General features: G+C 55.0%; 1 protein-coding gene across 3 annotated transcripts in view; it reads left to right on the top strand.

The window, feature by feature from the left end:
* The window catches only part of PITPNM3 (PITPNM family member 3), an 85,586-nt gene that overhangs the window by 51,065 nt on the left and 9,463 nt on the right, over positions 1-25,058 (top strand). For 2 of the 3 annotated variants that reach the window (XM_061174940.1, XM_061174939.1), the window contains exons 5-14: positions 9,780-9,856; positions 10,210-10,445; positions 13,287-13,476; positions 13,879-14,001; positions 14,456-14,640; positions 17,024-17,196; positions 18,466-18,636; positions 19,954-20,148; positions 20,706-20,854; positions 23,745-23,861. In XM_061174940.1, coding sequence (XP_061030923.1) covers positions 9,780-9,856; positions 10,210-10,445; positions 13,287-13,476; positions 13,879-14,001; positions 14,456-14,640; positions 17,024-17,196; positions 18,466-18,636; positions 19,954-20,148; positions 20,706-20,854; positions 23,745-23,861 — 1,616 coding nt within the window. Of the gene's footprint in view, positions 1-8,762; positions 8,926-9,779; positions 9,857-10,209; positions 10,446-13,286; positions 13,477-13,878; positions 14,002-14,455; positions 14,641-17,023; positions 17,197-18,465; positions 18,637-19,953; positions 20,149-20,705; positions 20,855-23,744; positions 23,862-25,058 lie in introns of those variants that run through there. The other variant, XM_061174941.1, reaches the window with a different exon arrangement.

Here is a 25,058-nt window from a genome sequence, read left to right as displayed (position 1 = left end):
TTCGGTCGGGGGTTCCAGCAGGAAAAGGAAGGCTCTCGAGCAGCATGACTGGAGGAGAGTCCAGTAGGGGTTTCTTCAATCTCAGGTAAAGGAAACCTGCCAGGCACAGGACGATGCCCTGGGCCACTCCCAGCCCTGAAGGTCGCTGCATGGAGAGCCTCCCCCTCTGTCCCTGCCCCACCTGCGCAGGAGCTTGACCTTCGGGAGGGACAGGAGAGGGACAGCCTGTGGTGAGCGGGCAGGGAGGGAGCCTCATTGGGGATGGTGGAGGTGGATCTGGAGGGGCGAATGGAGACCGTACTGCACAGTCCACTGACTTATACATGAACGAACCACCTTTTCCTTTATTTTTCTATGAGCCCCTTTGCAATTTCGACTCTGCATACCCATCCAGCTGGACTGGTGACAGAGCCCCCTCTGTGATTCCAGGGGTTTCCCTTTTCCTCATTTTCCTGCCCTTGTTCCAAAGCCCCCAGGGGTCTTCCCCGCCACCCTGGTGGGGAAACAGTGTGTGCACATGCGAATGTGTGCAGGAAGCTCTCCGTCACACTCGTGGATGCTGCGGGGCTCCGGGCCCCAGCCTGGTACTCCCTTCTGTCCTGGTCTGCCTAGGGGCCAGGCTCCTTGGGGCACAGGGTGACCAGACTGTGAAAATCATTCTCTCTCCTCCTGGACTTGCGAGAGTCCCCCAAGTTGTGAGGGCACCGCACCTAGTTCTATCTCCTCCCCTCAGCCTGGGGCAGGGGGTGGGGATCTCTTTTTAGTCTCAGGGAACCTCTGTCTCCTCAAATCCCTTTCTCCTGGGGACAAAAGGGCTTTTAATCACCCTGCTACATGCCCTTTGAAAAAATTCTTATTTTTAATCTGTCTCTTGAGTAGGTAGCACACGTACATGGTATAAAATTCTAAAGGAACGAAGGTGATGAGGGTGCCTCCCTCTCCCCAGAAGCCATGATTGTGACTAGGTTCTTCTAGAACATTCCAGAGATATTCTCTGCATATATGAGCATCTCCCTAAATATTCATTTATATATATATCTTTATATCTACCCCACGCAGATGGGAGCCTTCAGTGCCTTCCACTCCGTACCTTGCTTTTCTCAGATAACAATATATCCTGAGTATTTTACTACCTAATACATTCAGAAGGGCATCATTCTTTGCAACGGGTGTGTCATATTTCACAGTGGCCTAGTTTATTGAACCAGGCCCCTATTTATGGGCACATAGGTTGCTTTCTGTCTCTTGTCTATATCTTAGAAAGTGTGGCAGTGGTTAGTGTTGTACCCATGTCATCTTGCACACGGACTTGGAATTGCTGGGTCAAGGGCGTTCTGTATGTGGAATGACCTTGCCAAACTGCCCTCCACAGAGGCTGTACTGGTTTTCGCTTTCACCCGCAATGAATGAGGAGAGGCTGCTTTCCCACACCCTGGGCGGCTGGGTGTTGATAACTGCTAAGGTGAAAAAAAAGGCGTTTTAGAGTGACTTCAATGAGCGTTCCTGCAGTTTAGGGTTCTAAGGCTGAGCACCTTTTCATATGTTTAGGGGCCCTGCCTCGCTCCTTTTCTGGAGCCCATGTTCATTTTGAGGGGATTACCGTCGGGGAGTGTGCTTTGGGGTTCCTTTGTGTGCTGACTTCCAAGCCGGGCCAGGGCAGGCTTGACAGAGGTTCCTTAGGGGGTAGGACCCAAAGGTTCAGGCAGGCTTCTGCTCCTGATAACCGCCTCTCTTCCCCTTTCCCTCCCTGCCAGGGATGGCTCTGCTGGCAGAGCCAGTATGGAGGCATTTAAAAGACTGACAAGAACACCCCTTTCTTAACCCCCACCTTTGTGGGGTGATGCTTCAGGAGGATGAAAGAGCCCTTGCCGGGTGACCTGGGTTCAAATCCCCCCCCTTCACTTAACCTCTCTGAGCCTCAGTTTTCTCATCTGTAAAATGGGCAGAGCACCCTGCCCTCTCAGGATGAATGTGAAGTTTGCCTGAGACGCTGGGCGAGGACTAGAAACTCAAGACCCATCTGAGGAAGACTGCATTTATTACAGAGAGTCACCAGATAGGGGACGCCAAGCCCTTCTAGCATCACTGTGTAGTGGCAGGAGAGGTTCTTATGGTTGTATATCTGAAACCTTCCCTGGGCCTGATTCAAGATGGCGACACTGGGTTCCCCCAAGGAGAGTGGCTCCTCGGAGCTATCCCCAAGCTCCCTTGGGGTGGCCAAAAGTGTGTTTTCAAGAGGCAGGATCTGGGGCCCAGACCCTAGCAAGGGACAGGCCTTAGTGGGGACAAGCAACTCTGTGGGGGGCTAATTGGCCCCTGGGGTTTGGCCTCATTAGCCAGATGAATCTAGGCTGACTTGATTGGCTTCTGACCCTGAAAGGCTTAAGGAGTCATAGGAGGGGCCTCGGCCTCTAGATCCCCCAGCCCTGGATGAACATCCCCTGCCAGCAACCCTGCCAAGTGACCACTTACACTCCTTGCTTGTACAACCTCCTGAAGGGGAGAGAACGCCCTGCCACTGGGCCAGCACGGGTCACTCTTGTACTATTGTAAACATTTCCTTAGTTGTGCTGAAATTCAGAACTCTTCAGAAACTATCCGTGCCCCCATTCATCCCGACTCTGTCTTCTGCTCCTGTGACCCAAACACAGCTCGGCTGGGATTTGCAGGCAGCAAATGTCCCATAGAGCCTGCTCTTCCCCAGGCTGGGCCCCCTTCCACAGCTTTCCTGCCCAGTTATTGGGCTCCAGATGTGCCCTCAAAGTGACCTGAGCTGCAGGGAGCAGGACGGGGACGTCCCCTCCTCATTCCATAGTCTCTAGTGTGTGCAGCCTCAGAGGCTGACTACCTTTGGGGTTCCCATTACCCTGGCTCAGGCTGTTTGCAGCCTTTGGTCATGTGACTGGGCTGGGTCACATGACATAGGCCTTGATCATGTGACCCTAGGGGCTTGAGAGATCCTTGAAGGCAACTGCTATATATCTGATTCATCTTGGTACTTCCAGCCCCGACACAAGTTTGGGCAATAACCAATGGAGGAGGAATTGGCAAGTCATGTCAAGTTGGATTTTTAACCCAAATGCAGGATGGTGATTCACTCATCGTGTTTCACATTCGTTCTTTCCTTCCATAAGCATGTCATTTCCTTTTGCATTCCCTCATTTGCTGTCAGCTCCCAGAGGGCAGGGCATTTCGCTTTGTTTTGTCTGTAGTGTTTGCATTTAGCAGAGTCAGGGGTAGTAGCTTGTTGAAAATGTTCTTATCGTAAACACGACACAAGCTTGTAGTGCATTCAATCGATGTATTCATAAGTAGTTGTAAACTAAAAGAAATATGAGTTTGCTAGAGAAAAATTGGAAAATAGAGAAAAGCAGAAAGTTAAAAAAAATCACCCATTGTTCCACCATCCAGAGAAAACCACTTATAAACATTTTGGTGTGCTTTCTTCCAATATCAGGCCTCCAACCCATCCTCCCACCCCTCCACCTAGATTGCTGTTTTTGCATAAAGCCAGGGGCTGGGGCACCGTGGAGGAGGGTGGCCTGGAGTCTGTCTGGTGAACAACGTTGGTGGTTTTTTAATTGTTCTCTGGAGCCCTTAGTGGCTGCCTAGGTCAAGGGTGGGGGGGGGGGAGTAAGGAAGCAGGGCTCTGGGCCCCCCAACCTTTTTCAGTCAGAGCCGTTCACTTTCACCTGTTCTGCAAATTGCGTTTCTAAGGAAAATTTCACTGGGCAAAAGATTTCACCGTTTTTAAAGAGTTTAAAAACCATCCAGCGCGGGCCCATTCTTTCCCTTGCTTCACACTGCCCCATCCGCATCGTGGCCCCATTCATGAACCTGCACTCCTTGAGCCACTATGAGAGCTGTGGGTTCCAACCTGGTTTGTCTTTCTGCCAGTGTCCCCTCCTCCCCAGATGCCCTAAGCCCTTGGCGCTACCTTGGGCTCCCAGCCCAGTGACCCTACCCAACAAGCAATGAGGTGGGGTTGGCCAGAGATGTCCGAGTGAGCCTATCAGGGGTCTGGGGGCCCATTGCTTCCTTTTCTAAGGGTCCCCAAACACTTGTTTGTTAATTTGCAACAGGTCTTGCCTGGAAATTGACATGAAGCTCCCTAGATAGAATCAACCACTTTGAAAATCCAGGTGACATTTGCCGCCTGCCATTTCTTGGTTCCTCTTCCTCCCTCTGGCATCCCTCAAAGCAACTCACCCATCATGCCTGCAGGTCCCGTTAGGGTCTAAGAGTCTAATTCTGCTCGTCATGGAGGTTTGAACTCACACAGCATGCTTGGACTCATGGAATCTCTGACTGCCTGACTTCCTAAGAGGGAATGAGGCCTGACCCCCTCATTTTGTGGTCGTGGGGAGAGTGCCCGAGGTAACCCTCTGACTAGGATACTCATTTCCCATCCCAGGACTCTGTCTATGCCTGTCTCCTGTGTGTGTGTCCTTCTCCATGGGGGTCTACCTGGGGGATTGGGGCCGTGACCTGAGCCTCCTGCTTGCAGCTGAATGAAGCTCTAGATCTTCCCAGACATTTCTAGGTATATGCCGTGCATCTCACATCAGAGCAAGATAGCCAAGCCATTGGGCTTATGCAGACACACACGTGTGTGTGTGTTTGCCCATGCACGTGCTTCCATGTGCTCTAAAGGATTACTTTTTTTTTTTTTAATTATTTATTTATTTTTGTCTGTGTTTGGGTCTTCGTTTCTGTGCGAGGGCTTTCTCTAGTTGTGGCAAGCGGGGGCCACTCTTCATCGTGGTGCGTGGGCCTCTCACTATCACGGCCTCTCTTGTTGCGGAGCACAAGCTCCAGACGCGCAGGCTCAGTAGTTGTGGCTCACGGGCCCAGTTGCTCCGCGGCATGTGGGATCTTCCCAGACCAGGGCTCGAACCCGTGTCCCCTGCATTAGCAGGCAGACTCTCAACCACTGAGCCACCAGGGAAGCCCAGGATTAGATACTTTTACAGATACGTCTCAGGACGTGCCATGTGGCCTCAAGCTGGGCCCAGCTCTGCTCAGTTGACGCCAGGAGTGACTAAGAGAGGTGGGGTGACTGTCAGGGCTGGTAGAATGGAGGGTAAAATTGAGGGGTCAGCTTTAGCCCGGGGGCACCCCCAGCATCCACTCCTTGTGGGTCCCAATTGCGGGTGGCAAGGGAGATGGAGTCTTCGGCCAAACTGGGTGATGCTTTGCTTAGGGTGCCGAGTGCGTGGGTGACGACCTTGGCTTTTGTCTTGAGAGGAGTGTAGCACATAGGTAATTAGAAGGGATGATCATGATTTGCGCCTTTCCAAGGATGTGATTAAGCAAAAATAGCCTCTATTCTTCAGCCGGCAGGAGGAGGCACGGTGAGCTGGGTGTCCTGGTGCCAGGGCTGGCAGGGGTGCTGGGAGCAGGCATTGCAGTAGCTGGCCTGCCTCAGAGCTTGTCACAAAACATTGTCACGAAAACAGTTGTGGGCTCACCCCGCCCCAGATCTGGGCACAGCAGGGACCCAGCCTGAATAGTGCCATGCAAACAGAAATGAACAGGAAGTGGGAAGAAACAGGCAGCCTGATATGAGGTCCTGGGGCCCCTGGAATGTGGCTCCTCACCACCCAGGAACCCCTGCCAGCAGCTCTGGTCACCAGAGGCTCTGGGGAAGCCTCTAGGGGCAGAGTGATAAGGCCCCGGCCAGGATGCTCTAGAATTCCCAGAGGTTCCCTGATACCACTTTCCCTGGGGACTTTCAAGAAATGTGCCTCCTGGTGGATGATGCTCCCCTGATCCCAATTTCTCCTGGGGGTTTGACAGCATAGAGATGTCTCATAGGTCATGTGTACCCTGGGATCTTCACTTGCAATAGGTTTTCACAGAAATGTCATGCTAGGTCCTGACCACTGACTGGTAAGCCTTGCTCTCAAGGGGTCCACAGTCTGATGAGGAAATTAGACAAGTAATCTCACGGCAGCAAGCCAGGCCCAGCCAGGCACCCTGTGAGATAACCATCTCTGCCTGAGTAGATCTGAGAAAGCTTTCCAGAGGTGGTGACAATTGAGCAGGTTCGTAGGTTAGGTAGGAGTTTGCTGGTCTGCAGAGGGAGGAAGGGCTTCCCAGGCAGGGGGCTCAGCATGAGCAAAGGCATGGAAGAGTGAAAGACTTGTGTCTTGTGGGTGAGTCAGAGCCAGTGGCCTCAATCATTGTGGTGGGAATGTCTGGTTCTTAGAAGAGCAGAACCCTTGTGGGCAAGGTACTGGCAGATGGGTTCTAGGCTGCCTTTCTGTTGGTCTACAGAGACCTCTTCTAAGACGGAAGATGGGGAAACTCTGGTCCTGTTAGTCAGCTCTCAAGGGGCCAGAATCCAGATCTGGCAGGCGAGGTCTCCCCTCCTCCATCTTCCAGAGCAAAGCATTTCAGGCTTTTGTGCATTAAAAGGAAGCAAGTCTCCGTCTTCAAACAGCATGGGAGGCTAGACTCTTCCCCTTGGCTAGGGAAGGCGTGAGGGATGCTGAGGACAACCCTGCTGGTCTCCCATCTCCACCGAGCCAGGAACTGCCTCAGCATCATTTGTGGCCAGGACGCAGCACAGATTTGATGCCCAGGGCATCACGTGGGCCCCAAGGGAGCTGGCCACAGGAAGATCAAGGATACGGGTGCTCTCAGTCTGTGTAATCAGTGAGGGTGCAGGATGCAGTCCCCACCTACTGGAGGACATGGTGCCCAGGAGATGGCAGGACCCTCATGTCTTCCCTGCAACTTATTTATAGCCTCGCTATGGTAATTTGTGGCAATCACAGCATTTAATTCTGTAATCACACTGCAAGCAGGCATCCAGCCCAGTGAGGCTGGGGAGCCTGCCAGGGCTTAGGGAGGGACTTGGGGGCAGGGCAGGAGTGTGGAGGCGGTGATGTCCCCATCAGCCTCCGGCCCCATTGTGTCAGCTGTGGCCCTGGCTCTGTGCTCCCCGATGTACCCTGGATAATAGTAATAATAATAATAATAATAATAAACTACTAACACTTATATAGCACTTACCATGTTCCAGGCCCTGTCCTAAGCACTTTGTATATATGGACTCATTTATCCTCATCACCACTCTGTGAGGTAGCTACTATTATTATGCCCATATTCCAGATGAGGAAACGGAGACACAGGGCACACAGCTGGTAAGAGCCTAGATTTGTACTCAGGCATTCTGGCTCCAAAGTCCATGGTCCCAGCTAGGTTTCTCCCAGCCCCAGAAGTGAGGGGTCTCCCAGGCTCCCCGCCCATGACCTCAGCTCTGCCCAGCTCCTGGTTCCTCCTGGTCCAGCTGCCCCAGAGCTGCACACATGAGGCTGCACACACCACGAAGTATGATTGCTTCATCCTGGGGAAGCGACACTCAGCTTCCCTCCTGGACACTCTCGGGGTTTCCTACTAGCGAACTTTCACGTGCGGTGGGAAGAAGTCTCGGGGGCTTTAGTCTTCAGGGTGTCACATCAATTTGTGCTCCTGTTTTTTCTCCTGCAGAGTGGGGATTGTCGTGTCTACCTCACTGGGAAGCTGTGGAGATCAGGGGGATGGGAGGGGAGTCACTTTGTCAAGCATCGTCTTCTGCTGAGTGTGGGGCAGCTCCCTCAGTCTTATTAGTTGTGCGGTTTGGGGCAAGTGACCTTGGTTGTTCGAGCCTCAGTTTTCTCATCTGTAAAATGGGGCTAATAATAAGAGGTCCACAGCTCAGAGGATAACTGTGGGGACTAGATGAGATGGTACCTGTAAAGCTCATTGTGCCTGGGACGTAGTAATAAGTGCTCAATAAAACTGAGCCATTTACTGGTGTCTTTTAGCATAATCCTGTCCTGAAGGCAGGGCCCAGACCTCTTCTAGCCAAGCCCAGGGCAAAGTCTACAGGATGTTCGAATTAAGGCAGAAGAGTCTGAGCCACTGAAGGAGTCTTAGTAAGTGCAGGGCAGAGTCCGGCCTCAAAACAAGTTTTTTCTCGTCCTCCTCCAAGCCAAACCTCTCCATCATTTGGGAAACGATTTCCTGTCTGTGTGGGCAGCAGCTCCGAGCTCATAAAGCAGTTACCCTTAGACCAGGGTTGTGTCTGTGAGGACAGAATATTTCAGAAATGCACTTGCTGACTGAGAAAAGCTTCTCACTTGGAATTCTTTGCACGCACCCTCCCCTGGGGCCAGTAGTAGCTGAGAAGATGTTGACTTAGAAACATGTTGGCCAGGGCTCTCACCCACGCCTACCGCAGGGTTGCCTGTAAAGCCCCTGGGAAGGCCCCTCCCCAGATGTGACTCCTAGTGGGTGATGCAGGCTCGTGGCAGGGGGTGGGGGTGGAGTGGGAAGGAGAAAGGGCCATCCTGTCTAGAACCGGCTGCTTTAGAGATGAACCGCTTGAAGGCAAACAAGTGGTTTACAGTCTAGCTTTGTGGTTCAGCAACACAGAGAAAATAGTATCCTTCTCATGGGGAGAAAGGAGAGGTGGTGAGGATTCCTCAGTGTGGCCGGAATCACCGGGTGGGCCCTGAGGGGGTCGTTGGATGTCTTGGAGGCGCCCCCCCACCGGAGAGTCCAGTGCAGTGACATTCAGAAATGCGGGTGTTAGATCAGATAAACTGTTCTGTAAGGAGACAGATAGTCCATAGCTTCGGCTTTGCCAGCTGTAAGAACTCTGTGGCAATTACTTAACTCTGCTGCTGTGGCACAAAAGCAGCCATAGACAATACATAAATGAAAAAGTCAGTTGTGTCCCAATAAAACTTTATTTACAAAAACAGACGGCAGGCCAGATTTGGTCCACGGCTGTAGTTTACATGTTAGAGGAATGAGAGCTCAGCCAGGGCTGGATGCCGAGGACCGCTACCTGGAGGAGGACATGGCAGCTGAGAGAAGCAAGAAAAGCATTCCTGGCAGTGGCTGGCTTCACCCCAAATCTCATGTGTGACGGTGAGTGTGCTCCTGGATGCTGGCCTTGCCTCTCGGAGGATCCACCTTCCCTGGACCGGGGTCCCATAATTTAAGGCCTTGCTGTCACTCCGAGAGCTTCAAACAGATCTTTTAAAAAATACTTTACCCAGCTCCTCTGGTTGTTTTCAGAGGAATGCTTGGCCCAAGTTTCCCTCCGTAACTGGTAGTCACCAGATGGCATTTCTCCTGTTGCTCTCTCATTACTGGTGAGGAAGAGCAGAATAGTTCCTTTCCGGGACACCCCTCCTGGCCTCAGGGACAGACAGCATCCATGATGGCCTCACACTGCCGGCTTCCCTTTCTTTTTCTTCCTTTTTTTTTTTTTTAATAAATTTATTTATTTTTGGCTGCGTTGGGTCTTCATTGCTGCGCGCGAGCTTTCTCTAGTTGCGGCGAGCGGGGGCTACTCTTCGTTGGGGTGCGTGGGCTTCTCATTGCGGTGGCTTCTCTTGTTGTGGAGCACGGGCTCTAGGCACGCAGCTTCAGTAGTTGCAGCACGCAGGCTCAGTAGTTGTGGCGCACGGGCTTAGTTGCTCTGTGACATGTGGGATCTTCCCGGACCAGGGCTCGAACCCGTGTGCCCTGCATTGGCAGGCGGATTCTTGACCACTGCGCCACCAGGGAAGTCCCCGGCCTCCCTTTCTTCAGGAGGAGAAAGGTTTCAGGTTGTGTATCTGGCGGCGGCAGGGGCTGGGCAGCGTGACCCTCCTGAGCTGGGGACGCTGTCATTCCAGCTCACCTGGGAGCCCAGACCTCATGCCAGCTGGGCCCAGGGAACATCCAGTCATCGTGAGGGAGGCCTGGAGATGCTGAGTCCTCTGTCCCCCCCACAGGAGAACTGTACCGGGTTTCCTTGAGAAGACAGAGGTTCCCAGCCCAGGGAAGCATTGAGATCCACGAAGACAATGAGGTGGGTTTCTGAGGGTGTCTGGGCCACCTCTGTGATCAGGATGTCAGGAAGAGCCCCGAGCTGGTAGACAGGCCATCCAGTTTTCACTCAGCTCTTCATCTGACTTGCTGTGTGACGTCGTGCTGGTCCCTGTCCTTCTCTGGGCTTCTGGGTCCCGTATGAACAAAAAGTCTCTTGGGACTCTTCCCACCCTGACACGGAGGGGCTTGCCCTCCTGGCAGCCTGTGCCCCTCACTCTGAATGCACAGGAGGCGCCGTCAGAGTCCCCCTGTGTGTGTGTGATTCTTTGTGTGCCCGCTGCCCCCACCTCCCCACTGCCTGTCTCTCTCTATCCTGACTGATGTCCCTCTTAGGAAGGCTGCCCGCAGCGCTCCTGCAAGACGCACGTCCTCCTGCTGGTGCTGCACGGGGGGAACATCCTGGACACGGGCTCGGGGGACCCATCCTGCAAGGTGGCCGACATCCACACCTTCAGCTCTGTGCTGGAGAAGGTCACGCGCGCCCACTTCCCTGCAGCCCTGGGCCACATCCTCATCAAGTTCGTCTCCTGTCCCGCCATCTGCTCTGAGGCTTTCTCACTCGTCTCCAAGTGAGTCCCTTTCTGCTTGTTTGGACTGGCTGGGGTTGGTGGGGGGCCAAAGCAGAGGGGCTGCCCCTGCCACATGGGTATGTGGTGGGCAGGTAGGTGCCTGCCTAGGCCTCTCTGGGGTGTCAGGTCCCGATCAACCACGAGCATCACCGGTGAGAAGTGGTCAGCTAGAGTCCACAGTGATTAACACTTGCGCACCGAATCCTCCTCTGCCCGGGGCTGGGTGGTGCTCAGACCCACCTCCTGTGCTCAACAGGCCCTGGTCTCGTTGGCCCAGACAAGGAAGCTGAGGCATTGAGAGGTTAAGCAATGTCTCCAGGGTTACGCAGCCCGTGGACCCAGGAGTCAAACCTAGGCAGTCCCACTCTTGAGCCACACAATTAAGAGCCAGTAGAGATGTGTGCTATGATGGAGGTGGCACAGGGCACTGCGGACACTCAGAGAAAGGGCCAGGGAGGCTTCCTGGAGGAGGTGACTTTTGGGTGTGCTTTGAGAGTAGCGTAACCTGTTAAGGGTGTGGGCTCTCGGTCAGCCTAGATTTGAGTTCCAGCTGTGTAACCTGCGGGAAGTTGTTTAACCTCTCCCTGTGTGTTTCCTTATCTGTAAAATGGGGATGATCATGGTATTAACCACCTCCTAGAGTTTTTGTGAGGATTCTGTGTGCTAGTGCGTGTGAAGCACGTGGCAGGGCGCGGGGATTAGCTGAGACTCACATCACCATCCTGGTAGGAGAGAAGGCACTGTCCTTGCTGGTGGACAGTGGGCCGGGGCAGGAGAAGAGAACCCTGCTGGCTGGGAATAAGGCAGTGTGCTTGCAGGGCTTAGTTCTTCACGAACCTGCCCTGGAACCGGTGCAGGACAGATAGTGAAACTGGGGGCCCTCAGAACCTGGGGGGCTTTGGGAGATCCTGCCCACTGCTCCAGGACCCGGGGGCTCCCTCAGGTGCTCCCCAGATGCCTGCCCTGTTGAACCAGCTGAAGGTGGCGCCTGGAGCCAGCTGGGAGCCCCGGCTGCTCAGCAGTGATATAGGCAAACAAGACCCTGAGCACCTGTGTGGCAAACGGCTGGCTCTCGAGCCTGGAGCTGGGAACTTTCTGCAGCGGGGGTGAAAGGGAGGCCAGTGGCACCTCGGTCTCGCCCCTCACCCCCTTTCATAGCTTCTGCAGAGGAGCCCCCATCCATGTGGGGTTTGGGGAGGGTGGAGAGGGATCCCCAGTCTGGTGCCAACTCCCCAGGGGGATGGAGTGGGTGCTCTGGATCAGGTATGGCTCTAAGGAGAGGGGCTCAGCGTCCGGCTGCTTCAGGGGGAACACGGGGAGGGTATGTGGGGGTCTCAGTTCTCCCCTCTGAGAGAGAAAGGAAAGTCTCCTCTGCCTTCTAGATTTATCCATGTTCCCAGGACACAGGCTGGGCAGATCCCAACCAGAGTTGGAAGGAAGGAGATTCGGTCAGGAAGGAGAGTAGTTCCCCAACCTGGTTAATGGCCCAGATCCCGGGTGTGATTTTTGTTAAACTGCTAGGCGGTCGGGCCTCCCCCTGGGTCGGCTGAGTCCGGAGGGGAGGAGCCCTAGAATCTGCATCCTGACTTCCTCAGGCTTTTGCTCTGCAGCGGGTTTGGGAAGCAGAGCTGAAAGCAGGCTCTGTCTGTCACTGCCAATAGTCGGAGTTAATTGTGTTCCTTCATCATCAATCTCAGGACTCCCCACCCCTACCCCCTCTCCCCCAGGACATCTGACCTCCAGAGCTGGGTCACCCAGCCCGGGCCTCATCTCCAGGAAGACGAATGGCCCGGCATCCACTGGAGGGGACAGAGGGAGGGAGCCTAGCTCTCCCCCAGGCAGCTCCTTACCCGGGCCATCGATCACCCCTAATCACTGCTGGGAAGGAGGTCTTTCTCAGCTAATTAAAATCTCTCCGGCTGCAATTGAGGGCTGTTTCCTCTAATTTGTGTTTCTTTTGGAGATGAGGAATGGCTGTTAGGCCTGCCTGGCATACCATGAGGTGTCTGCCTCCTGTCCAGGGTGCCCTGAGCCCTGTCACCTTCCCCAGTTTCTGGGCAGGCTCTGGGGAGGGGACGTACAGTCCCTCCCACTGTTGTCCCTCCTGGCCAGCTGGGTCCGATGCCCCAGGGGACAGAGGTAGGACAGGTGGGGTGCAGGCAGGCACAGGCAGCTGGGAGCTGGTCCCTGATGGGGCTGAGCTGCCCAGAGAGAGGGAGGCAGGAAGTGAGGGGCCCACGCACCGGCTGAGAGTGGATCAATCCACTGGTAGGGGTGGTGCTGTAGGACAGGCTCTCTTAGTCTTTTCTGGGGTCACAGACCTTTCTGCAAAGCCCTTGATGGCTCTGGATCCTCTCCCCAAAAAGATGGACACGATATCATGCGTGCAGCTGCGTGCCCACCTCCAAGCTGTGGCCGATGTGTGATACCCATGCCTGGCACGCCCTATCACCTCCCTTCTAGCTTCCCTAAAGCCTTTCTTGAGGTCTAGTTCAAACCTCACCTCCTCCAGGAAGTCTGCCATGATGACATGTCCCCACCCTGATCCACACCAGAGGCTTCCTCCATAACTGGGGTGTCCTTTGAGGCCACACAGAAAAGGGCAGAGAGCACTGCTGTCATAAAAGACACAGGGCCCACATCATGGCTGGCACGGGATGGACATACAGGGGATTCAGCAGAGGCTTGCCCCTCCCTCCACCCCCACCCCATTGCCTGTGCTCTGTCTCATCCGGCTCCTGCCTGGGTCCTCCTGAAGAGTCCCCGAGCCGAACGCCCAATTCCTGGCCAGCATGTGCTCTCTTTTGCCCGGCTGGGCTTACCTTGGCCCCCTGTCTGCAGCCTGAATCCCTACAGCCACGATGAGGGCTGTCTCAGCAACAGCCAGGACCACGTCCCTCTGGCCGCCCTGCCCCTGTTGGCCATCTCCTCCCCGCAGTACCAGGATGCAGTTGCCACTGTCATCGAGCGAGCCAACCAGGTGTACACGGAGTTCCTCAAATCCCCCGATGGGATTGGCTTCAGTGGGCAGGTAGGACAGCCTGCCCTCGCCTCCCCCTCCTGGTCCCTGCCTGGAGAGAGGCTGGGGCCATCCAGAAGGATCTAGACCAGGGTGCCCTGGAGCCCTAGCTTCTGAGATCCAAAGAGGCTTTTGAGATCTTTGGGTTTATCCTCATTTTACAGATAGAAAAACTGAGGCCAACATCTGAGTTCTGATTTTCAGCCCATGCCGATCTGTGGCCCAAGTCTGACCCCTGACTGTAGCCTGCTTCCTGTCCTTAAGCTGACCCTCCCATCCCCCTGTTGGGACTCTCAGTGCCTCCCTGGGACAGGCTCCTTGTTCCCCCGCGGACAGGCGACCCACGCTCTGGCTGGGTGTGGAGTGGGGGGTTGGCAGTGGGCAGGCCTGCAGTCCCAGCTCTGCCTTCTCCAGGTGTGTCTCATCGGGGACTGTGTGGGGGGCCTCCTGGCCTTCGATGCCATCTGCTACAGCGCGGGGGCCTCAGGTGACAGCCCTGGCAGCAGCAGCCGGAAGGGGAGCGTCAGCAGCACCCAGGTGCGGGCCAGAGAATGGGAATGGGGGAGGGTCTGTCCTTGGGAGCCCCAGCCCCGGCCCCAGGGGAACAGGGCCTCTCTTGGGGGAGCAGTGTTAGCTTTTCACGTTTGTGCTGTGACATCCACGTTACAAGGTATCGTATCACAGTCCTGCAAGAGTAGTGGGAGGTTATTAATACAGGTGAAGAAACTGAAGCACAGAGAGGGCTCATGCCGGGTTTGGTCCCTAGACAGCTGTCCAGAGTCCCGCTGGATTGCCGAACCCTTTGGACTTGGGGGACAGCCCTGTGCCTAAAATCCCACCGTTACTGTGCTGTGGCTCCCATGCCCCTTTTGGAAGAAGTACTGCCTCTCACACCGTAGGAGAAAGGGGTTCATTTGTGCTGGGGGAGGAGGCAGGGCCCCAGAGGCTCCGGTGACTGAAGTGTCCTCCTGTCCTCTGCTCGGCCCCAAAGGACACCCCGGTGGTGGTGGAGGAGGAGTGCAGCCTGGCCAGCAGCAAGCGGCTCAGCAAGAGCAGCATCGATGTCTCCAGCGCGTTGGAGGATGAAGAACCCAAGAGGCCATTGCCACGGAAACAGAGCGACTCCTCCACCTATGACTGCGAGGCCATCACCCAGCATCACGCCTTCCTATCAAGGTAACCGCTCCCTCTGCCTGCTGCCTTCCAGCAAAGCGTCCAGGGGGACAGGACCTCGGCCCAGAGTCATCTGGGAGGCCTGTGACTCCCAGGCCTTTGCATCGGGGTGGGGGGAAGGAACCAGCACTGAAATGCTGGGACCAAGGCCATTCCCCACGGACCCTGCGCCAAGACCTGGGACTCTGCACGCTGTGCCCGCCCCACTCCCCAGCTTGCAGAGAGATGGGGGCAATTGGTCTCACCAAGAGAGTAGATGCTGCGCTTCAGCCTACTTCACTGATGGTCTTAAGAATCTGGTGAAAGAACAGATGTAGGTGTGTTTTGTGTTTCTTAGTATTGTGTTCTTGGTATTTCTCAGATGGGGCAGCAGAGGCCAAGGAGGTTAGGAACTTTCCAGGGATCACACAGCCAGTTACTGGAGAGTTGGTCTCCCAGTGTCCAGCACCAATGCACTCTCATTCAAAGGCCAGCCGGGTCCCTCCATGGAACTGCCCACCCTTTAACTTTCTAGAAGAGGCATGTTAACAGACACTGGCTAAATGAATTATCTGTACATTTATTCAGGATTCAAATGGGTATTGAACATAGATCCAAATGGGAAGGAACGCCTCTTTTCTTCTTCCCTTTCTCCTCAATTCTCTCCTCCCATCCTCCCTCCTTCTTTTCTACCCAAATGATAAGTAGCATGAGGTCATCACAACATTTGGAAAATGTATACTCTCACCACTGCTGACTTTGGAGTATTTCCTTGCAGTATATTTTTTACATGCTTTGCCTTTGTTCTACTTTAAAAACCCCTCTTATATTGTGGTCTTTTCCCCATATAATTAAAAATACTTGGTAAATATTCTTAAAAATATTTTTTTGAGTGAATGGATGACATCTTACTTAGTCCCAGTAACTGGACACTTTGGCTTTTTCCAGTTCTTTGCAATTATAAACAGCACTCCAGAAACATCTTTGTGCATAAATATTTATATATATATACTGGGGTTATTTCATTCAGATGGATTCTTGGAGGAAGAATTATTAGGTCAAAGGCTCTGCATATTCAAATCATATTTAAAGCCCCTCTGAAAGATTATTCTTTCAAAAAGCAGCTACATTTCAAGTCAGGTTGCAAGGTAAAATCATACCATTTCTGGTTCATCCTTGAAAAATCCTTTAAGGAAGCCCCAAATTTGGAGAGTGACGTGAAGTTGGAGGCTCTCGATAGCTGGTCCAACAAAGCCAGCTCTTCCTTCTGGTGTAGGGACAGATGGCTGTTTCTCTGGCAGTTAAGTAGTTGGTGTGTGTTTAGGGACCACGCTGTACATGAAACACGAATTGTTAAACACCAGGGTGGTCGTCCTCACTGCAAGATGCTCACACTGAGAGAGGCAGAGGGTGTGTGGGGATTCAGATTCAACTGCCCAGACCCTCGCCCACAGGGGATGGGGGACTGGCACACATTATTTCGATTGTTATTTCTAAGATTCCCTTTCTCCTCCAACTTGAGTATTTTAGTAGAATTTGCATTCCGTTAATGGATTCATAGATCATGCGATCCTGCTGGACTTTCTTAAACACCGAGCAGTACCTAAATGCAGCTGGAAGGTCAGGGAGGTCCCCAGTTTTCTGCCCATTCTCAGCAGCCCACTCTGGGTCTGTGGCTAAACATCAACTTGAAGTCTTTGGGGCAACGGGCACCTGGGATGGGAACGGCTGGAATTCTGTGTGTCTCATGTTTTTCTCTTTAAGCTCAGCTTCCTTTGTGGGCTGGAGGGGAGGGAAGACCAAGCTGTTTGCATCTGTGTCTGCGAGTTGCCTGGAACATGAGTTACCATGAAAGCCCTCATCCTGGCAGAACTGATGTCACCCAGCTGTCTGGCCAGGCCGGGCTTCTCTGCTGGACAGGGCAGGAATTCACAGTGTGGCCATCACAAGACCAGTACGATGGGGCAAACCTTTCAATGCGCAGGGGGCTTAGGTTTTCAGGCGCTCAGTCCATTTTAGTGAAGAAAGTTTGACTGGATCATGGCCACGCGTGTTTGTTCAAGTAGCGTCTGTGGCTGCCCGCGTGCCACGCGGCAGAGTTGAGTTAAGTAGATGTGATGGAGGCCATATGGCCCCCGAAGTCTGAAATATTTACCATCTGGCCCTTTACAGGAAAAGTTGGCTGACTGCTGCCTTACCCAAATGTTGGCCAGGCCTTGGTGTTGGATGCTGAGATGGTCGCCAACTCGTGTCGGTGATCCATCAAGTGGACTCCGGGTCTGAGCCCCGCCCCAGAGATGGAGGGCTGGGCGCTGCACCGCGGACCTCAGGCTGCTCTGCTAAGTGCTCACTCCCCGTGCTTGGTCCTCCCCTAACCTGCACTCCCCTGTCTTCCTCCCTCGGCCAGCATCCACTCGAGCGTGCTGAAGGATGAGGCTGAGCCCCCTGCGGCCGGGGGGCCCCAGCTCCCTGAGGTCAGCCTGGGCCGCTTGGATTTTGAGGTGTCCGACTTCTTCCTCTTTGGCTCGCCCCTGGGCCTGGTCCTGGCCATGCGGAGGACGGTGCTGCCCGGACTGGATGGTGGGTGTGGCGCGGTCTGGGGTCCAAGATGCCTTTGGGTCACTAGGCCACTGTGTGAGGGCCTGGAACTGGGGAGAGTGGGGGCGGGGAGGGCCACGGAGCTGGGGTAGATGAAGAGAGAGGCGAGGAAGAAGAAGGAGGGGTGGGGGGGGAGGAGAGTGGGGCAGTTTCCCTAGATGGGCAAAGGTGAGGCAGCTCCTGGTGGATTTCGCTGTCCCTGTCACATGCCCCAGATTGATTTGTGCCCCCATTGTCCAGTTGTCATGCTGTCAGGGAAGAGAAGCCCTATTGCACCCACCCCCTCCATCCCCAGCGCCCAGGCAGGCCCTCTGCAGCCAGGTTGGTCTTACTGCCCCCTGCAGATGCCCCGCTCACCTCAGTGCCTTTGCTCTCGCAGTCCCTGCAGCCTTCAGTGCCTTCTCCCCATTCCTCTAAAATACACACGGAGGTGATTTGCACCAGCAGATGGCTTAGCAATGACTCTGAGGATATAAGAGGCTGGAGGCACCTCGGAGAACAATGGATCAGGGATTCTCGAATTTCCTTAGCACCAAAGCTTACGAACAACCTGCACTATGGAACAGATGAGAAGTGGAGGAGGGGGTCTGCTAGAAGTGGGGGGAGGAGGCAGAATCCCACGGCCGCCCTTAACGTTGCTAAGGAAACCTAGGGCTCCCTGGATGCTGGACTGTCCAGTCCCCTATGAGGGACAGGGAGGCGCGTTGATGAGCTGAAGCCTCAGTGGAGACACCTGCTGGTCAATGGGAGAAGTGTTCTGTCAGCTCTGGCAAACTAAGAAGTCTACTTACTACCGGGCCTGGGAATTGAGCGGGCCAAAGGAAGGGGTGCTGATCCTGACTGAAAGATCCTAGGTCCGCTTCATAGATCAGGGAGCAACTAAGTGACAGCTAGAAGAATTTAAAGGAGTTTGACCAGTGGAAATAGTGGAGGGCATCCTGCTAGGAGGAGGGGCAGCTTGAGCACAGAGAAAGGAAAGCAGCAAGCCTGGCTGGGGAGTCACCGACGTCCACCATGGCTGTAGTGCTGGGCGCCTACAGCGGTGCTTCTAGGTGGGGCGGGTTGGCAAGGCATTGAAGGCCAAGCTGAACCTAATGGCTTTGATCCTGTTGGTAGCAGGGAGCCATGGCAGGTTCTTGAGCAGAGGAGTAGGCTACTCAAAGCTGCAGTCAAGGGAGCCTCCTAGAGCCAAGGGAGCAGGTGCTCAAGGGGCTTCCCCCATGTATCCTCCCACTCCCCACCCCCACCCAGGTTTCCAGGTACGTCCTGCCTGCAGTCAGGTCTACAGCTTTTTCCACTGCGCAGACCCCTCTGCCTCCCGACTTGAACCACTGCTGGAGCCCAAGTTCCACCTGGTGTCGCCCGTCAGCGTGCCCCGCTACCAGAGGTTCCCGCTGGGTGACGGACAGTCCCTCCTCCTTGGTAGGCCCTCGGGAGTGTAAGAGTGTGCTGAGCCGGAGGCTGGGCCCCAGCTAGGAGGTGCCCCAGGGCCACCCTCTCTGGTCCAGCCCCTCCAAGCTAGTCAGCTGTCAGAGTGACTAGACTCACCTGAACAAGGTCTCTGTGCTCTGTGTGGGGGGTGGGGGTGGGGGGACAGGAAGACAGCTGACTCACCTGCCTTCCGAGCAGCCCACCTGTGTGAGCACCTGTTCTGCAGGAGGCATCTTTGGGCTCTGCCCCGTGACCAGCTCCCATGGCCGGGACCAGCATAATACTTGAGTTGTCAGACCTGATTGCAAGTCCGGGGATCCATGCTGAGTGCTATTCCTAGAGCCCAGCCTGGACTCTGGAGGGGCAGGGCAGGGAGTGGGTCACCCTGGAGGGCTTCATGGAAGAGGGGGCCTTCAACCAAGGCATTTGGACAGGTGGAGAAGAGCTGGAGGATGGGGCTTGGAGAGATCTTCTGGGTGGAGGGAACAGCAGGAGCAAGGGCAGGTGGGTTTGGGGGAGGGCCAGTGGCCTCCAGGGCTTAAGTGGGGTGAGCCAGGCATGGACTGGGGTGAGGCCAAGGGGAGGCCTCTATTGGACAGTCAGGGGCTCGGAGATCAGAGCCTTGGCTCTGTACCACAGTTCAGGAAGTTTAGCCAAGCCTGTTCAGAGATTTGGGCCAGATTGGGGGCGGGGGCTGCTGTGCACGTGGCTCATTCAGGATTAAAATCCAATTTACCCCCCTCGCCCCCATTTCAATGGAAACTTAATTTCCAAAGTCCTCTTTTGTCAGGCGTTTCCGTAGATAGAAGGGGCTCTAAAACCTTCCCACATCTTAAAATGTCACTCTCTGCTCAGGGCTTCCCCCTGCCCCCAGGGGGCGCCCTTGCTCCCAGGCTGGAGGCCCCCTTCATTTCCAAGCTCAGCCACAATCCTCTGTGGCCCAGGGAGGGGTCTGATACAAGAGCACATGGTGATGTGCCACCTGTGACCTCAGCTGGTACTTTTGGGGCAGTGTCCCAGACGCGCCCTCGGCAGCTCTACCGGGTCTGGACGTGATGGCTGGGACCCTGACTCGTGCCTGCCTAACCCATGGCTTGGAGGAGGTGAAATCTGACTGCATACTATGGTGAGGGGGTCCTGTCAGGCCCTGGGGTAAGAGGTGCGGGCCGCCCGTTGGGCAGGTGAAGGAGCAGGCCGGGCTGGCTCCTCCCTGGGCGCCCAGCCTCCCGCCCAGCACGGGGCTGGCGCACATGGGCAGCTTCATCTGAGGCCCACCACTCGGCCTTGACTGTGAAATTCCCCCTCCAGCTGACGCCCTGCACACCCACAGCTCCCTCTTCCTGGAGGGCAGCTCCTGGGGCAGTCCGCCGCTTCTGGAGGCGCCTGCCTCACCCCCTCGGGCCCCGAGGTCCCAGCGCCCGGGGCGGAGGATAAGCCAGGGCAGCTCCCACAGTGAGAGCTCGGAGTCCTCGGACAGCCTGGCCCCCGTGGGCACCTCCCGCAGTGAGTGAGGGTCTCCCGGGCCCTGCCTGGATCCGCAGGAGGGGGAACGCTCCTCCGGGTGGCCGCTGGCCCACTGCCGGGGCTGCTGAGGGCGGGGGAGGAGGGGAAAAGGGAATCCAGACCAAGCTCTGACCTCAGAGAGAACTGTGACCTCTCACCCTGGACAGGGGCCCTGACCTCTGACCGTGGACTGAGCCATGACCTTGCCAGGCCTCGACTTAATCCCAACGTTCAGTTTTCCCCCTGGGAGTCCCTGTGACCAACAGCCCTGGGTTGAGACTGTGCCCGTCTCCGTGGGTCAGGCCCCCATCCCGGGACCAGTTTGCAGCACACGTCCTGGGGGAGGGGTGGGTATGCGAGGGGGCTGGGGGGTGGTCGAAGGTGGAGGAGGAGCGGCACATTTCCCAGAGCTCATTCCGAGCCGAGCGCTCTGGCCCCCAACTTGTGCCCTGAGTGGCACATCCACCCCTGGATCCGGGCCCCGGGGTCCCACGCTGCCCCTTGGGTCAAAGCCCCGGGCAGGCCGCTCTGACCTTGCCTCCCTCTTGAACCCGCAGTCACAGCCAAGTGGTGGGGCAGCAAGCGCATCGACTACGCCCTGTACTGCCCCGACGTCCTCACCGCCTTCCCCACCGTGGCCCTGCCCCACCTCTTCCACGCCAGCTACTGGGAGTCCACGGACGTGGTGGCCTTCATCCTGAGACAGGTACTGCCGTCCCTTCTTGGGAGGGCGCATCCTTCTGGGGAGAAGAGGCTGACCTCGCGGGCCACGTTGGACGCTGGGAAGGCACCGAAGCGCGGCGAGTGGGGAGGTGACCTGGACAGACAACGGTTTTCCTAAGGAACACTGGCTTCTGGCCAATGGCGTGGTACTTTCTAGAAATTAAATAGACACCATGTAGGAGAATGTACCTATGTTTCAACTTGGAGACTGGAGTCATCATGCCTGTTCCCCTGTGGGTCTCAAGGTCCTCATCTCTAAAATAGGTGGAGAGAGAGGCCAGTGACTGAGGGAGAGCCTGGGGGGGTAGAGGCTGGGAGGTGAGGGTCGGATCACATGCACCCTCCACGGCCAAGGTCAGAGGGGGGTTTTATACTGGGTCCAATGAGAAGCCACTGCAGAGTTTTGAGCAAGGGAGAGATACTGACATTTTAGAAGGAAGTCCTGTGGCTGCTGTTTGGAGGGTAGGAGAGCAAGCGTGAGGCCCCGCTATGAGGCAAGCGTGGGATCCCAACTTTGAGGTGGCGGCTTGGGCTAGGGACCTGGTGGCGGAGGTGCCGAGGAGCCGCCGGGTTTGAGGTGTGGTGACAGGACCTGCTGACATTTGGGCTGCAAGGGAAGGAGGGGAGTCCCATGAATCCTGGTTTCCACTCGATTAGCTATGGTGACACCATGCCCTAGGGCTGGGGAAGAGGGGGGCTGGGCGGGAGGGGATACTGAGTCTTGGGTCTGGACCTGGAAAGATGAGATGCCTGTTAGATGTTGGGAGGGAAGGTGAGTGGAGAGTCTGGAGCTTAGCTGGCTTGGAGATAAAAATGTGGAGTCATCAGAGCTTGGATGGCATTTAAAGCCAGCGATGGGTTACCCTGCTTCTCACACCAATTCCCATGTGTGTGTTTTTTCCCCACACCAAGCAAGTCTCTGACCTCAGCTGGGTGTCCTACAATTTCACTCAGTTTTGACATTATCTACCTAGAGATAGGGTCAGATCCCACAGTTTAAGGGCTCAGCCCTACAACTGCCCGCCCCTCCCCCATCAGATGTCAATCTTCAGGTCGTCACCTGGGTTTCTCTCTCTCTTTTTTTTTTTTTAAACATCATGAAAATTTTTTTTCTTTATTTTTTTTGGCTGCGTCGGGTCTTAGTTGGTGCACATGAGATCTTCATTGAGGCATGTGGGTCCTTTCGTTGCAGCGCGTGGGCTCTCCGTTGCAGCGCATGGGCTTCTCTCTAGTTGTGACATGCAGGTTTTTCTCTCTCTAGTTGTGGCGCACAGGCTCTGTAGTTTGCGGCACATGGGCTCTCTTGTTGAGGCGTGTGAGCTCAGTAGTTGTGGCGCGTGGGTTTTAGTTGCCCCGCAGCATGTGGGATCTTAGTTCCCCGACCAGGGATTGAACCCACGTCCCCTGCATTGGAAGGTGGATTCTCTACCACTGGACCACCAGGGAAGTCCCTCACCTGGATTTTCTGACCCACAGGCTATAGAATGGAGGTTCCAAAGATCCTCTCCTTGGATTCAGTTAATTTGCTAGAGTGGCTCACAGAATTCAGTTTATTTACTAGATTACTGGTTAATTATAAAAGGATTTTATAAAAGGAACAGCCAGATGGAAGAGATGCAAAGGGCAGGGTATGGGGAAAGGAGCTGGAGCTTCCATGCCCTCTCTGAGGGCACCACTGTTCCCAAATTCCCATGTGTTCACCAACCTGGAAGATCTCCAAACCCCATCCTTTTGGGTTTTTGTGGAGGCTTCATTACATAGACATGATGGATTAAATCACTGGCCATCGGTGATGGAACTCCAGCCTCCAGCCCCTCTCCCCTCTCTGGAGGTGGTGATGTGGGGCTGGGGTGGGACTGAAAGTTCCAACCCTCTGTTCACAAGGTTGGTTCTCCTGGCAACCAGCCCCATCCTTAGATGCGGTTCAAGTCACCTCATTAACATAACAAAAGACACCTTTGTCCCTTTAACTTAGGAAATTCCAAGGATTTGAGGAGCTTTGTGCCAGAAATTGGACAAAGACCAAATATATACTTCTTATTATAAATCACAGTATCACAGATACCGAGGGAGTTACTGTAGATGGAGAAGTTCAGGGAGGAGTCCTGGAGCTCCTCTGGGGAGAGAGGAAGAGCCACCGAAGGAAACGGAAGAGGACATCCCTTGAGGTCAGAGGAGGACCAGAGCAGATAGACAGGAGGGGGCCGCTGAGTTGGGCAGGATGGAGGTCACGGGGCCTTGGCAAGAATGGCTTCAGGGGAGCCACAGGGTCAGAAGCCTGCCTGGAGTGACGGAGGGGAGAAGGCAGGGGGGAAGTGGAGACAGTGCAGGGCGAGTCGTCTGTGGACTTTTGCTGTCAGGGAGAACAGGAACATGTGATAGTTATTGAGAGGGGTCCTAGGGAGAGGCACTATGACGGCATATTTAGATGCTAAGGAGAATGATCCAGTAGTGAGGGACTAGCCAGTGATGTAGGGTTGAGAGGGGAGCTGGCTCCATTATGTTCTTGAGGAGGTGGGTAGGGCTGGGTGGGACCAGGGCTCCAGCTGGCCTTCGATAAGGGTCACCCACCGTAATGGGGGAAGGCAGAGAATGGGTACAGACGCAGGTGGCTGCTAGGTTTGGGTGTCAAGAGCAGAGGCTGCTCCCAGGCCAGAGCATTTGAGAGACAGTGGTCTGGCCCCAGCTGTCAGGACAGGTGGGCAGAGTGGTAGGTGCTGGGGGCTCCCGGCCTCCTGAGGGTCCCAGGCTGGGAGGTGGGGAGGCCTGGGGGAGGGCCTGACTGGCCACAAGCTGGAGGGCCCTGACACCATGGGGAGGAGGGAGAGGGGTCCAGATGGCCTGACCCGGAGTCCTGCTGGGCCGCTGATCAGGTGATGCGCTATGAGAGCGTGAACGTCAAGGAGAGCGCTGGTTTGGACCCCGCAGCACTGAGCCCCACCAACCCCCGCGAGAAGTGGCTTCGTAAGAGGACCCAGGTCAAGCTGCGGGTATGTGCTTGTTGGAGGTGCCTACGGGTTGAGGCTGTGGTCTCCGGGAGGTGGGGCTGCCCCCGGGGGCTGGGGCATCCACACGGCGGGGAAGGGCTTTGGTTTGCTCCTCAGATCTCCGTGCTCATACATGCTGGGATTCAGGCTTAGACGAGGCCCCCAGGGCTGCAGTGGAGGGGGAGGGAGTAGGTGAGATGGGGGAGCTGGTTCCCCGTGGCCTGGCTCCACAGGAGCACCACGGGTGGGGGTCCAGGGCACTGGGGATGGTGAGGAGATGCCAATTATGGAGCAATTGCTATATGCCAGGCCTCTGTAGATGTACACAGGGGTCCGAAAGAGTCCTACACACAACCACGGGGCTCACAGCCTGGTGTGGCATTTGCCATCATATAGAGGGAGGCACAGATTAGGAAGAAGGTGAAGAGAAGGATTGTCAGGGCAGGCCGTGCAGCATTTCCCTGAAGAAGCATCATCTCTGCAAGGTACTGACGTATGAATAGGAGTTCAGTAAGCATACATTCATTTACTCAGCAAGCGATCGTCAATACCCACTGTGTCCCAGACCCTTTGCCAGGCAGTGGGGCACAGGGATTTACAAGCACAGCCACTGCTGTGGTGGGCACTTCCAGTCCTGTGGGAACATCAGACATGGACCCCAAGAACAGTCCTAAATGGTAGAAGGTGATCAGTGATCCACGAATCAACTCTTTTTTTGGTAAACATATTTATTGAGCTATAACCACATTTTATACAATTCACCCACTTAAAGTGTGCAATTCAATGTATCTTAGTATATTCACAGATGTGTGCAACCATCATCATGGTTAATTTTAGATCGTTTTCATCACCTCCAAAAGAAACTCCTTACCCTTTAGCTACCATCCCCCTCCTCCAGCCAGCCCCCTACTCCCACCCCTAACCTTAAGCAACCACTAATCTACTTTCTGTCTCTATAGATTTGCCTGTTCTGGACACTTCATATAATGGAATCATACAATATGTGGTTCTTTGTGTCTGGCTTCTTTCACTGAGCACCTTTTTCAAGGTTCACCCACGTTGTGGTTTGTGTCAGTACTTAATTCCTTTTTATGGCATCTTTCCATGTGTTCATTTCCATGAATGAGCTCTTCCCTTATCAGTATTCTTGTAAGCAGGCCTGCATCTCCCACTTGACTGAGGGTTTCCAGGTCAGGGTCC

This window comes from Eubalaena glacialis, chromosome 19, assembly GCF_028564815.1.
Source record: "Eubalaena glacialis isolate mEubGla1 chromosome 19, mEubGla1.1.hap2.+ XY, whole genome shotgun sequence".
NCBI classification, from domain to species: domain Eukaryota; kingdom Metazoa; phylum Chordata; class Mammalia; order Artiodactyla; family Balaenidae; genus Eubalaena; species Eubalaena glacialis.
Note: the sequence above shows the minus strand (reverse complement) of the source record. Positions and strands in the feature narration are given on the sequence as shown.